The 15,855-nt window shown below is 33.4% G+C and overlaps 1 protein-coding gene across 9 annotated transcripts in view; it reads right to left on the bottom strand.

The window, feature by feature from the left end:
- The window catches only part of LOC126764041 (protein unc-13 homolog 4B), a 324,201-nt gene that overhangs the window by 251,656 nt on the left and 56,690 nt on the right, over window positions 1–15,855 (bottom strand). For 8 of the 9 annotated variants that reach the window (XM_050481775.1, XM_050481776.1, XM_050481773.1 and 5 more), the window contains exons 3-7: window positions 2,670–3,010; window positions 2,557–2,604; window positions 2,316–2,475; window positions 1,084–1,901; window positions 778–998 (exon numbers count right to left, since the gene is read on the bottom strand). In XM_050481775.1, coding sequence (XP_050337732.1) covers window positions 778–998; window positions 1,084–1,901; window positions 2,316–2,475; window positions 2,557–2,604; window positions 2,670–3,010 — 1,588 coding nt within the window. Of the gene's footprint in view, window positions 1–777; window positions 999–1,083; window positions 1,902–2,315; window positions 2,476–2,556; window positions 2,605–2,669; window positions 3,011–7,447; window positions 7,714–15,855 lie in introns of those variants that run through there. The other variant, XM_050481771.1, reaches the window with a different exon arrangement.

Genomic DNA, 15,855 nt, shown 5'->3' with positions numbered 1-15,855 from the left:
GCAACCCTATGTAGGGGATGTTTCGCCTTCTCACATTAGCTCGCCCTCGAACGGATGTTCTTAGGCTACCCAGAGGATACTTGGCCAAAGACCGGAAGTAGTGAGCTGCTTGAGCCATGTGTAAAAGAATCGTTTCTGGCCACTCCCAAGTGAATGGCGATCAGATAACTTTCCTCACTTGCGTGAACTTCTACACATGACTCCATCCTCCCTTCAATTTAAATTAACAATACATCAAATTTGATTGTAATTTATTACGATTTGGTCGAACAAGTAATGTTGAATTCTTTCGCAATATCTTTAAAATAATGTCTTGCCAACACCTGAATGTATTTTTCCGGGGTTGCTACTGGTTAGTTGCAATAGTATGAAATATTCCATCCTAACTTAGCTCTTCCTTAATTTGTATACGGTAAAGGAAAAAGAATTAGATGGAATTTCAAATTGAGACATGCTATGTAGGCGTGGTTGTATTCTGCAAATGAATTGGAGGAGACCATTTAAATGATGTTATATTGAGAGTTTAATTGTATCGATTTCACTTCACATTGAATAAAAAAAAACATTTGAATTTCCCTTAATAATTAGTGTGTTTTTTATTTTGTTTTAGAAAAAATTCATATCACTCATATTGGAAACTATACTAACTATTTCGATTAGTTATAGGTGTTAGGTAAACAAAATTATAATATTTTGTAGCAGCTTGTTGCGAGAGTATAAAAATGCATGTAGTTAATATTGTTACGTTAAAAGTACAAAATTAATATAGTTCCTTACCTAAGCAAACAAACCGCTTTAACACCAAATATAGTTCGAACAGTGTTGTTCCCATGTTGAGAGATTCTTCATCCAAAAAATTGGAAAACTCCAAAGTGTCGTCCGGTATTTCCATTCTTTTAATATTTGCACAAACGTTCTCAACTTTTTCTTTACATACATCGAACAAATTTAAATCATAATATTTGAAAAGGATGCTCGAATAGTTAATTCTTAGTTTTCTGTAAAAAAAAAACAATAATAATTATTATTATTATTACAATAACAATTATATAAGTTTCTTTGAAATGGAGATATTGAACTTACTGATAAAAGTGTTTATCAAAATGCTCCATTCCTCTTTGTAAATCAGATCGCACCATTTGAATGAGCTTTATAAGAAACTGTAAGTTTTCTTCGTCATTGTGTTCATCACGTATATGTGGCTTACTTCCTTCCATAATATATTCCAACCACTCTTTTGTAGCAGTATTTATAACTGCTTCTAGAACTAGATCAATGTTCATTACATCCTGGTTCTTTAGGCTAATAAAACCATAAATATTTTCAGGAAATATGTCTATCACCGGTTGTCCCAATGCTTTGATTTTCGAAATAATATCTAAAATATCGCATAGTGTGCTCACAATATGTTTATCACTAACATTTCTAGCGCGAATTTTTCGCAGAATTGAAAAGCATGACGGCAAAACTCGTTTCACTCCTTCCCAAAACGTTTTTACGTCTTCACAATCTGATTGAAGTAATTTTACGGTGGGTATAACAATATCTAGAATATTGTTAAAGAGAATAAAATTTAATTTATGATTTTCGTGGATTTTCGAGTACACCACCCATTGGCAAAGGGCGCATTCAAAGTTTGTAAGGCCACTTTGAACTGCATGTTGCGACCGAATAAGTTCCGCATTTGTAGTAAATTTGCCATTCCACCAGTATTCAGCTACTTGGGAGCTTTCCAGCTCATGAATCAGTAACAGGTTTAATAAGTGTTTATGCTCTTGAAGAGCAACACGTTTATTCTTTTCCGCACTCAATGTCATGTTGAGTAATACCGAGCCTCGACTTTTTGTTTTAGAACCCTTTTCTAAATTGTACCAAACAGTTAAACCTGAATTAGAAATTGACTGAAATAAGAGATATTCATTTATTTTACGCACACATTCATACATACATATATGGATATTTTATCAAATATGATAGATACCATAAATTACGACACGTTACGTCTTAACCGATATAAGTATAAAGGAAACTGCCCGCTTTTTCATTACAAAATTGTGTTGACCAGTTTTTACTGAGTTAGTCGCAACCAAATATGATAAACCAAACCAACCAAAAATGATAAAACTGCGACAGACTCAAAATGAAAGCAAAGAAATGTAAAACATTGTAAAAATGTAAAACCTTTATAGTTACTGTAAACCAATCCTCCGTATTATGTCACTCATTACATAGTGCTCTTTTATAATTTTAACAAAAGCAAGGGAAAGAAATTATCGTAATTTACATTTCTATCATTCTTGGTTTAAACATCAGACCTTCAGAGTAATTGCTGCGCGGCCAATTAATTCATTATCATGTTTTCCCGTAGATGCGGTTTGAGCAATTTCTTTCATCAGCTTACTTAGTCCCTTAACTCCTTTCACATCGAGTAATTTATTAACCTTTTCTTTGATAGTTTCTGCAGCATCAAAATCCCTTTAAGTATAGTTGTACAATTGCGTAAATTTTTACTATATTTCTAGTCATCATTCAACATATATTTCATATAATTTTTACCATATTTCTACCACCAGTACCTCCTCTTTAGGGTTATCAATGATAGGTCTATAAATTTCACATATGTATAAATTTAGAACGGTTAAGAATTTATATGGTCGAAGTTAACTTACAATGAAAAATGTTCTTCCCAAATTGGATTTAGTGTTGTATGCTTTACAGATGTATTATAACGATGCGAAGCATTCGACTCCAAGTAAATAGTAGCAAAAGGATCTGAAAATCCGTTTGCATCTTTTGGCAATAAATTTTCTGCTTTAATAATTTCCACATTAAGACGCAGTTTAGGCGGTTCTTTTTGCCTTGCCATTCTCAAAATTTCTTCATGCTTTGTGTTTGATATTTTAAATACTTCTTGCGCGAATTCCAAAAGAATATTGGGACATATGTCATAACTCTCACGTCCACAATTATTGCATATCTCAAAAAGAATTTCTTGATAAAGATCATCAATCTGAAAAGAATATTAGACACACTATTTAATATCATTATTTACACTGATTAATATTTTTAGAGTATAGAACAGTTTTTAGTACAATATGCATTCATAGAAGACATTTAACTATTACTGTGGAGGGAGGAATGAACAAATAATATTGATGTTTGCATCTAAGATGTAAACATTTCTTGTTACGTTTTTTGTTATATAATTCTACAAATATATTTGAAATTACTTATGTATATTTCGTAGGTCAGAGGAAATATAAAAAATTATGCCATATCATCCATCTACCACCAAATTTCTTGTCGTACAAAAAACAGTGAAACAGTTTAAATAAAACCCTTCTCCTACTTCCTACTTCTTCTTCTTCTTCTTAATTGGCGTAGACACCACTTACGCGATTATAGCCGAGTTAACAACAGCGCGCCAGTCGTTTCTTCTTTTCGCTACGTGGCGCCAATTGGATATTCCAAGCGAAGCCAGGTCCTTCTCCACTTTGTCCTTCCAACGGTGTGGAGGTCTTCCTCTTCCTCTGCTTCCCCCGGCGGGTACTGCGTCGAATACTTTCAGAGCTGAAGTGTTTTCGTCCATTCGGACAACATAACCTAGCCAGCGTAGCCGCTGTCTTTTAATTCGCTGAACTATGTCAATGTCGTCATAAGTATATCTCATACAGCTCATCGTTGCATCGAATGCGATATTCGCAGTTGCCAACGCGCAAAGGACCTTAAGTCTTTCGCAGAACTTTTCTCTCGAAAACTCGTAACGTCGACTCATCAGTTGTTGTCATCGTCCAAGCCTCTCCACCATATAGCAGGACGGGAATTATGAGTGACTTATAGAGTTTGGTTTTTGTTCGTCGAGAGAGGACTTTGCTTCTCAATTGCCTACTCAGTCCGAAGTAGCACCTGTTGGCAAGAGTTATTCTGCGTTGGATTTCTAGGCTGACATTGTTGGTGGTGTTTATGCTGGTTCCAAGATAGACGAAATTGTCTACAACTTCAAAGTTATGACTGTCAACAGTGACGTGGGAGCCAAGACGCGAGTGCGACGACTGTTTGTTTGATGACAGGAGATATTTCGTCTTGCCCTCGTTCACTGCTAGACCCATTTGTTTTGCTTCCTTGTCCAGTCTGGAGAAAGCAGAACTAACGGCACGGGAGTTGAGGCCGATGTTTTTTTACGTTGCGGGTCCCAAACCCAGCGCACAACCCTATGTAGGGGATGTTTCACCTTCTCACTTTAGCTCGCCTTCAAACGGATGTTCTTAGGCTACCCAGAGGATACTTGGTCAAAGACCGGAAGTCGTGAGCTACTTGAGTCATATGTAAAAGAATCGTTTCTGGCCACTCCCAAGTGAATGGTGATCAGAGAACTTTTCTCACTTGCGTGAACTTCTACACTTGACTCCATCCTCCTACTACTGTGGACAAAAATATTAAGTTTTTTTAATATAATTTTTACGCGAAAACCCATTCATCGAAGTATTTTTTTCTGGGTTAGTATGACTGTGCCTGTGCCAAATGTCACATTAAAATAATCATTAGTGTTTAGTTTGTTTGTCTTTCTGAGGTACATAAGATTTTGGACACTTTTACGATGTGTGAATTTATTCAATAAAGAAATTTTATTAAATTTTGTGTGTAGAATCAAATTTCAGGTGCCAAAACGTCCGAATATCGTGGGGAAAGGTGAGCCGAAATCGAAAAACCCACGACAAAAATTAGGATTAAGACAGTTTTCTTCGATTATCACGGTGTGGTGCACTCCGAATTCCTTCCGCTGGCTAATTTGTTAACAAGGAATACTATTTCAGTGTTATGCGTCGTATGCGCGAAGCTATTCGTAAAAAGAGGCCAGAAACATACAGTGTTCAACTTGGCTGGTCATTAGAATACTGTCTCAGGATTTCAGGGATAAAATGGGTAAGTGTGGACAGAAGTTCTCTAAATCAAAAATATACATATGTATGTAGGTATAGTATATAGCAATTTTCGAATATATTGAATATTTGAAGGAATAAGGGATTTAAAAAAAACTTGAATGGCCTCACATTGGGTAGCAGCTTAAAAATTGATGGTTAGCTTTTTTCATTCTGAAGTAGATTTCGATGGTGGCCCTTTACAATTGGAAGAATCATGTAACTTCATACAAAATACATACACTCTCGTCGTTATTTTTTTTAAACCTCTTTCTTTTAGCAAGATTTTCGACCTTACTACTGACCAAAAAAGTTAGCTGTATTTTGTTAATGGCCTTAATTTATATAAAAAAGTTTTAAAATCAAATAGTTAACAAACTGTGTTAACATTTGTTCCCAACATAGAATCGACTCTCGAATGATTGTAAAGAAATATCCGATAAAATCGAGATGAGAAATTTGTTTAGATGACTTGCTATACTTTATTTGTGAGGAACAAAATGTAAGCAAACCTCTTGAGACCTCTTGTTGGAAGTGTTTAATGGAATCCGATCATACAAGGTGTGTTCCAAAGTAAACAGGACTTTTTGAATCTAGCGCCCCCATGAGATTTTCATGACATTTCATGGATTGGAAGTGATGAAACAAGTTTATGGCGATGATTGCCTATCCCGTAGCAGAGAGCACGAGTGGTTTCAACGTTTTCAAAGTGGTCATGAGGACATACATAAATGATAAAAACCAGCCGAAATCATCATTGAAATTCATGCAAATGGAATTGAACATCTCCAAAACATCGATTTATCGCATTTTGACCAAACATTTGGGCTTACGAAAGGTGTGTGCTGACGACTAAAAATTGCTCAGAATGCAACATTCGAAGGACGATTATTTGACCAAAATTCACATTTTATCCAATTAACCACTCCCCGTTTTCACCTGATAAGGCACCGTGCGACTTCTTCCTTTTCGGAAAAATGCATTTGCCATGAAAGGAAAGCGTTATACAGACGTAGAGGCCATTCAAAAGGCTTGCACCGGCATACAGGCAGCCATACCGGCCAACGTGTTAAAACACTCGTTCGAAATGCTTTTGGACCGTGCAAAAAGCTGTATTGAAGCAGAGGGAGACTATTTTGAATAAAATAAATTGATTTTACCGAAAAAACAATTTGTTCTGTTTTTTTTTTTAAGTCCTGTTTACTTTGGAAACTACCTTGTAGAGGACAGTCAGTCGGATGTTCGAAAATCCTGATATTAGTTGTATGGGGGTAACTCAAGTTTTCGCTAAATTTTTATTTATATTTAGCGTAAAGATACACTGTTATGAGTAAAACATGCTAGCTCATTTTCATTGAGATAACTCACATATTGGCCGATATATGCGGTACAAAGTCACCCGGAAGTTCGATTATCTTTATTTTATATATATGCTAACTAAGGGAAGTATTGGTCCGATTCAATCCATTTTTGACATACAGACATACCATTGTCAGAGAAGTACTATCCCTGAATTTCAATTATATATCTCACTCATTGACCTATATTTTCTAACAAAAGTCAACTATAGGTACCGGGGTCTAAATAAATGTATTATTAAAATGGAATAAAATAGTGTAAAAAATTAAAAATTCTTTTATTTTCAAACCGTGTTAAAACAAAACCGTGTAAAAGGAGAATTAAGTGTATAGTTGTATTAATTTTAAGTCATCCCGAAGTAAAAATTAGTGATATTGGTATGTTTTTGTAGTATAATACGTGGATAATATAGCTATGAGCGGGTGAGACCCTTTTTCTTTTTGTTTACTCTTGTTCATTTACAAAATATTGATAATGTAAAAACTTATTATTTGTTTGCATGCTACCGTTGTGTTATTGTGTAAATAAGTCAAACTTAAGACAACTTTAATATGATATAAAGGTATTTGTGCACTTTTTATGATTAAATAAATGTGTAAAAACTATTTAGTGATGTGTTAGTGGATATAATATAAATTGATATATTATACGATAGTAATACAAGTATAAAGTTCATAGCATGTTACATAGAAAGATTGCATACTTTAATTTGTTAATTTTTGGACTTGAAACGCGAATTTGAATTCGAAAATTGTAAGTCTCCGGCGGCTATGTGTATATATAATCTTAATCTGCATATACTGACTGGTTTTAGTAAAGTTCATTTTAATATAAATATCTTAGACATTAAACAAAATTTGTAAACGAAACTTAGTGAACCGTGACCTATTTTATAACATACCAAATATGGTTGCAATATTTTTGTATAGTATATAAAGATTTTACAACACCTAGAAATATTTTTCCGCCTTCGATCATCACAAATATCGTGAGGATAAGATATTCGGTTGAACCCTGAACATAATTCTTCCTTACTTGTTTCTATTCTTTGTTTTTTTTTGCAAAGATGTATGATATAATATTCTTAATTTAACCCTATAATAAATTAATCTTGGCCAAACAAAGTTTGTTTTTCTATGAACATATACAATATTTGAATTCAAACTCACAGTCATCAAATGACATGCAGATGTGGCATATTGGTCAATCAATTGCCTGCGAATTCCACGGAAATGGTTGCTTGATATGCTACCGTTTTTGTTCAACATTTTTGAAATTTCATTATACGAATTAAACGATGGTATTGTTTGTAATTTTTTATTTGATGATTTTGAATTAACACTTAAAAGCTTAAAAGCTCTATTAAATGCAGCGCAAGTCCTACGGCTTGAGATTTGCTGAGGATGTGAAGTAGTACTCATTTTTTGTAAACAAAATCCAACGCACTTCTTCTGAACACAAAACTGAAGCAAAAATATTTTACACTTTTATGCAGTTAATTTTCACGTAAAAATTTTGTCTTCAAATAAAAATGCGCGACTATTATAAATTTAATGCTAAAATTTAGCAGAAACGAATGAACCAACTACTTAAGAATACACGTAATAATGCTTATGTATAATTACATAGCAGATACTTTGTCCATGAACCTATTCGTACATTTGGTTGAATGTTTAAACATTATAATACAAAAGTATATACTGTACAGAATATAAGCATGTGCAGTTCTCCGCGAGCATCATCAAAAGGAAATGAGTGCGTTTCGTTCAATGTTCGTATTTTTAGAATGTTAAAAGGCAACTCTTGATAATGAAAAATTTCGAAAACCTTAATACATACAGACATATACCATATATGTACATAAGTATATGCATGAAAGTAAAACATATGGCAACGGAATTTGGTATATTGTGTGCACAAATATACCTTAATGTTATCTACTTTTTCTAAATGTTTACTTCGATAATATTCACTTCAGTTACATATAAAATGTGTAATTTCCATGTTCGAAATGATATTTTAATCGAGTTGGGCTATTAGATATGTGGTCTCTGTTTGCAACGATTTTCGAGTTGTTATTAGCAAGTAATGAACTTCTAATGCCACTTAATTTAGAATGAGTCACAACGAAGTGGATATTGTATACAAAAACTTTTTCTTAGCAAAATAAGTTTTGTAAGTCGAGAATAAAAATAAGTATATATAGCACATATATACCCGAAAATATGCTTGTATTCAGTTTTTTAGATATTTTTTTTCAGCTCTAGGTCGCCACAAGTACCCTGTTGCCAGGTATAGGTTGGTATTGCAATAAAAAATATTCGAACATTGTCATTTGAAAAACAGTGATTTTAATTATAATACACTTGCGATATTTTGTGTTCATTTTCTTAGCAAAATAAGTTTACAATAAATTTTGTTAGTCGAGAATAAAAACAAGAATATAGAGCACATATGTACATACCCGAAAATATGCTTTTATGTATTGTCTTTTATATAAGATTTTTCTTTTCAGTCCTAGGTCGCCACTAGTACCCTGTTGCCAGGTATAGAATGGTATTGCAATAAAAAATATTCGAACATTGTTACTTGAAAAACAGTGCTTTTCATTTTTAATTGACTAATTCTTTTGGAATATAAAGTACACTAAAACAAGCAAAGAAGGGCTAAGTTCGGGTGTCACCGAACATTTTATACTCTCGCATGATAAAGTGATAATCGAGATTTCATTATCCGTCATTTACATATTTTTCAAATACCGTATTTGTGTAAACTTTTATTCCGCTATCATCATTGGTTCATAATGTATATATATATTATACAGAGAAGGCATCAGATGGAATTCAAAATAGCGTTATATTGGAAGAAGGCGTACTCACCCATATTTCGTACATGTCATCAGGGTGTTAAGAAAATATTATATACCGAATTTCATTGAAATCGGTAGAGTAGTTCCTGAGACATGGTTTTTGGTCCATAAGTGGGCGACGGCACGCCCATTTTCAATTTAAAAAAAAACCGGGGTGCAGCTTCCTTCTGCCATTTCTTACGTAAAATTTAGTGTTTCTGACGTTTTTTGTTAGTCGGTTAACGCACTTTTAGTGATTTTCAACATAACCTTTGTATGGGAGGTGGGCGTGATTATTATCGGATTTCTTCCATTTGGAACTGTTTATGGAAATGCCTGAAGGACACGACTCTATAGAGTTTGGTTGACATAGCTATAGTAGTTTCCGAGATATGTACAAAAAACTTAGTAGGAGGCGGGGCCACGCCCACTTTTCCAAAAAAATTACGTCCAAATATGCCCCTCCCTAATGCGATCCTTTGTGCCAAATTTCATTTTAATATCTTTATTTATGGCTTAGTTATGACCCTTTATAGGTTTTGGTTTTCGCCATTTTGTGGGCGTGGCAGTGGGCCGATTTTGCCCATCTTCGAACTTAACCTTCTTATGGAGCTAAGAAATACGTGTACCAAGTTTCATCATGATATCTTAATTTTTACTCAAGTGAGAGCTTGCACGGGCGGACGGACGGACAGACAGACACCCGGATTTCAACTCTACTCGTCACCCTGATCACTTTGGTATATATAACACTATATCTGAATCTTTTAGTTTTAGGACTTACAAACAACCGTTATGTGAAGAAAACTATAATACTCTTCTTAGCAACTTTGTTGCGAGAGTATAAAAATTAGTTATCGACAATAACCAGGCTTAAGTACAATTCAATTCAAATCCTTAATGGAACGACTAAATATACAAATTTATTACTGTACACCACGTCAAAGCACTAGTAATGGCCCAATAGAAAGAAATAATAACTAAACCCACGTAGACCTGAAAGATACCTTAAAAAAGGCTCAGGAAGAGATGTTACACTACCATAAAAAAAAGTGTTGCAAATAGCTAAGATGAAGGAGAAAAAATATATGAAACAAATAAGGAAGGGCTAAGTTCGGGTGTCACCGAACATTTTATACTCTCGCATGATAAAGTGATAATCGAGATTTCATTATCCGTCATTTACATATTTTTTTATTTTGCTGTAAAATTAATTAGATTAGATTAATTTGTGTACTTTGAGTATTGAATTGTATTTTCATTTCCTAATGTATATATTATACAGAGAAGACATCAGATGGAATTCAAAATAGCGTTATATTGGAAGAAGGCGTGGTTGTGAACCGATTTCACCCATATTTCGTACATGTCATCAGGGTGTTAAGAAAATATTATATACCGAATTTCATTGAAATCGGTCTAGTAGTTCCTGAGATATGGTTTTTGGTCTATAAATGGGCGACGCCACGTTTTTTGTTAGTCGGTTAACGCACTTTTGGTGATTTTCAACATAACCTTTGTATGGGAGGTGGGCGTGGTTATTATCCGATTTCTTCCATTTTTGAACTGTGTATGGAAATGCCTGTTGGAAATGACTCTGTAGAGTTTGGTTGACATAGCTATAGTAGTTTCCGAGATATGTACAAAAAACTTAGTAGGGGGCGGGGCAACGCCGACTTTTCCAAAAAAAATTACGTCCAAATATGCCCCTCCCTAATGCGATCCTTTGTGCTAAATTTCAATTTAATACCTTTAATGGCTTAGTTATGACACTTTATAGGTTTTCAGTTTTCGCCATTTTGTGGGCGTGGCAGAGGGCCGATTTTGCCCATCTTCGAACTTAACCTTTTTATGGAGCCAAGAAATACGTGTACCAAGTTTCATCAATTTTTACTCAAGTTACAGCTTGCACGGACGGACAGACAGACATCCGGATTTCAACTCTCCTCGTCACCCTGATCACTTTGGTATATATAACCCTATATCTGACTCTTTTAGTTTTAGGACTTACAAACAACCGTTATGTGAACAAACCTATAATATCTCCTTAGCAACTTTGTTGCGAGAGTATAAAAAACTTTTAATGAAGGTATGCGACAAGTTCAGCAAAATGCAAAGCTGAAAGAGATTTTAGTTCACGAATTTTTCTTTATGATTACAGTAGGACTGAAATGGCAGTAGATATATTTGAGTGGTTTTTTGACAAAACATTAAACAGTTTGGGATTTACTAAAAATCAACTATCTATGTTTAAAGTGAAAACACCACATGTGACAAATTAATTTTATAGTTTAAAAAACTAAGGAATATGCTTTTAAAGCATATTAAAATAAAAAGAGAAGAGTAAATATACATAGTTTTCTAAAAATATTGATATCATTTCTTTAATAAAAAAAACATAAACTCATTGTTAAGGAAATTCAAATGTTTTTTATGTAATGTGAAGTACAATCGATACAAATAAGGTTTGCATATAACATCTTTCAAATGGCCTCCACGACTTCATTTGCAGGAACGAATTCGATGATTTCAATTGTCGAGTACTTTTTTTATTGGATCAAGTCGTATGTTCAATATTGACTTCTAAAGCTTTCAGATAGTCTGGTTTATTGCTAAAGACCAATGACTTTTTTGGTGTCTAATGGTAGTAGGTTTAATAAAACTAAAAAATCATGCTTTTAAAGCACATCAAACTAAAAAGTGAAAAATAACTGTTGATGTAAACAGATAGTAATATTAACCGAAAAAAACTTGTATAATTGTGAGAAATTGAGCAACAACTTTTCGACTTCTGACTTTAAGCCAAACTCAAAGTAAAAATGTGTGTTATTTTATAATAGTAATAATAATAATAATAACACAAATATTACCCTCCTCTCACACAACTGAAGCGAGGGGCGCTGAGTTATATAAAGAGAAAGACAAGAGTAGGTAGATTTATAAGTTTTACACGACTAATGTATGGATGTAGACTTAACCTAAAATCCCATCTGAAATAACCTACGACGAAAAGTACAAATGGGTTTTGAACAAACTCTAACTTGTCAGAATGGATTTGGTAACTAGGATTCATATAACGAAGCCATATTCCAATTTACGTCTAACCAAAGTTGTAAAAAGTGATTTAGTAACATATGGATATCTAAATTCTTTATATCAACGTTTAAGAAAATACATTTTGCTTTCCAGACTAGGGCATCAACATCCAGACTAAAGTTAGGCTTAATAAAGTTAAAAACTTGTTCTAGTAAATAACTTTTTATACCTACATTTTACTTTTATGCAAAGGTACATTATTATAAATGAATGTTTCCATATTGAAGAACATATGTACCTTAAGAGAGGAATTGAATATCCTTGTCAAAGGCAAGTAGATATATTTGGCCCTATTTTTCAGGAAGCATAAGGGTATTACATCTGTGATAAAAGATGGTCTTATCTTATTTAAATTAAGTAAGGCGTCTTCTTCAGAAATAATTGGAGCGTTAATTCATAATTGGATAGGAAATATACAAGTGATCCAGTTCTTTTAAAATCTTTAAAAGTTCAGGGTTTTTTTGATTTTTAGTTTACATAACACTTTTGAGAAGCAGTAATTTGTACTTTTACTTTTAATAATTACGATAAGAGCATAGTTACTACTCAAATAAGGTAGGTAGAACAAGAGGATTACTCTGAATAATGTAACACTTCTGATCAGGCGATCACATCTAAATATTTGAAAATCGCTGTTTAAAATCTCATTATCAAAAATATGAAATCCAATTATATGAAAATTAAATTAGTACTGTTTAAGAACAAATCAGTTTATTTGGTATTTAGACCTCTTCTGATAATAATAAATGCTCAGCGAATTACTATCAATCAGTTTTTATTACCGAGAATTTTTTTTCGGAATTTTAATAACTTTTAAATTCTGTAGAAACGTCTATTTTAAACGATAGTACTTCTGCCGTAATTGAATTGAAACTTACTGATATGGATAGCATCAATTTTTAAATGTAACACAACATAAGACTTTTTATATCCTATACCGTAGTATGTTTGGAAGTTTATAAATATAGATTTTTTAGGTGCTATTAACATTTAGGGAGAGCATCTTGGACAGTGGGACGCCCTACCGTTAGGTAGAGCTCTATGAATCTTGGCGGTTCATCATTTTAAGGGCAAGGAAATCGGAGATTTCTAAGGTCAATTGGAGGAGAAGTACTCTTCTTTACAGAAGAACTATGTATTATGTATTACTTCTTCGGTAGGACGATTACGCTCTGGGCGGGATTGGAGTATTCGTGAGAGGCATCTAGACACTAAATAATATTTGAAAATTGTTTGTAGTGCCTAACTTTTTTAATGAAAATAATGCCCCTATTGCGGTTTTCAACCCAACTGCATTTAAGTCGAAGTTTAAAAATTCAGTATTGCCAATTTCAACTCAATCCGTCAAAAAAAATTGCGGTTGAAGTATGATCGAACTTCAACTTTTTTTGGTATTGCGGTTTTCAACTCTGTACAAGTGGGATTGACTAGTATATAAATAAACTTCAACTCAATAGCTATTAAGCAGTTGAAGTTCAACATTCGTGCAGTGAAATACAAAAAAATATTAAAGAAAAATGGAGGACGGGTAAAATAACTATTTTAATTAATGTTGAATTAATTTTAATTAATATTTTTTATAAATTTTCAGAAAAAATAAAGTTAAAACAAAGAAGCAATTCGAAAAATTGGTGGATTTAATGGATGGCTAAATGAGCACCTGACCCCCCTCTTAGTATAATAAAACTACACCCCACTCATACACACCACACTCAACACGACTACACCATCTACATCATCCACACATCATTTCATCACACTCTCATCTCATCATTATCTACACCACACCTTTCACACCACACCCGAGGACACCAAACACAAGTAACAAAAGGGACTGGCGGACGGCGCCAGCCTCTCTTTCTCATACGATCCGTGCGCTTACACATACGTGTCATCCCAGTCGTCAGGTTTTTCTCCGTTTTAATTCGCTACCACAGAGACATCGCCAAATCACCGGGTAAGTGCCGCGAGTTTTATCAACCTTTTTTACATGGTCCTTCGAGCCGTACCGGACGGCACAAAGTGAAAAAAAAAAAAAAATAAAAAATTATTACGGTCACGCGTTAACCAAATAATAAAATAATCACGGTCACGCGGTAACAAAATAATCACGGCGGCAACAAAATTATATACATACTTATTAAAATTAAACTAAACAAAAAAAAAAAAAACGGTAGTGAAAAAGTGACACAAAAAACAAAAAAAAAAAAAAAAAAACCCCGTTGGTGACAAAACGGGAAGAAAAGAAAAAAAACCGGTAGTGACAAAACTTTGTAAAATCAAAAAAAAAAAAAAAAAAAAAACCCCGTTGGTGGAAAACGGGAAGAAAAAAAAAAAAAACGGTAGTGACAAAACTTTGTAAAATCACAAACAACAAAAAAAATACCCGTTGGTGGCAAAACGGGAAGAAAAGAAATAAATCGGCAGTGACAAATATGGAAAAAAAAAAAATATACATATATACATAGTATATATAAATAAATAAACGAATGGTGACAAAAGTTAGCAAAACGACAAAAAATTTTTTACATACATACATGTGAACAACATACATACATAAAACAGTGAAGAAACGTGCAAAGTGCAAAAAAAAAAAAAAAAAAAAAAAAAAAAAAACAAAAAAAAAAAAAAAAAAAAAAAAAGTGAACAAACGTGCAAAGTGCAAAAAAAAAAAACGGAAAGTGCGGTGGAAAAAGAAAACAAATTTATGATAAACTCATACATACATAAATGCATATGTATATAAATTAAAGAGAGATAGTGGAGTGGCTAAAGTGACTGAAAACATAACACAAAAAAAAAAAAAAAAAAACCTTAAGAGTGCATCAGTGAGGTGAAAAAATTGCGCTGTGAAAAAAGGAAAAAAAGAGAAAATAGAAAATAAAACAAAGTCAATAAAGGCATAGTTAGTCAGGTGCAGTGAAAAATAACTTACAAACGGAAAAAGAAAAGGCATAAGGAAATCACAACAATAACCACCAGCACAAGGATTGGAGGAAGACGCACAGGCACACGCACAGGCAGACGCACAGGCACAAGCACAGGCACAAGCGCAAACAGAAGCGCAAGCAAAAGCAAAGCACATACACTCATATTATCCCCTAAAGCCCCTGGCGGAAACCAAAGTGAGTCGTATCGTTCCTTTAAATTTTTATATATCACATTTTCTATACATACATATGTATGGTTTAAACACGAAAACTTAAATTTACGGTTCAGACCAAAATTCGGGTCGAAAAATAATTGAAAACCGTTACCAAGCTGTTTTCGCTGTTCGGTTTATTTTTCGGGAAAAACCGAAAACCGCTAAGAAAGCAGTTTGGTATTGGTACTGTATATGACAGATTAGCAATTGCCGGTAAATGCCTTCCGTTGTGTTATAACACACAACTACCCAGGTAAAAATCTATAAAAATTCAAGTATTTACTTGAGAAATTTCCAGCAAGACCCCTTATACTTAACCAAGTATAAGCAGGATTGCTTAAAAAAAAAAAAAAAAAAAAAAGAGGTACGGCAATCAAAAAAAAAAACGTATCAGCGATTTATCTTTTACACCATACATGCATATGTACATATATTTCACGTATATTTCTAAAAACATATAAACGTATAAAGAGCATAACTGGTTAATT

This window comes from Bactrocera neohumeralis, unplaced genomic scaffold (genome assembly GCF_024586455.1).
Source record: "Bactrocera neohumeralis isolate Rockhampton unplaced genomic scaffold, APGP_CSIRO_Bneo_wtdbg2-racon-allhic-juicebox.fasta_v2 cluster09, whole genome shotgun sequence".
Classification (NCBI taxonomy): domain Eukaryota; kingdom Metazoa; phylum Arthropoda; class Insecta; order Diptera; family Tephritidae; genus Bactrocera; species Bactrocera neohumeralis.
This window is presented reverse-complemented; position numbering and strand designations above follow the sequence as displayed.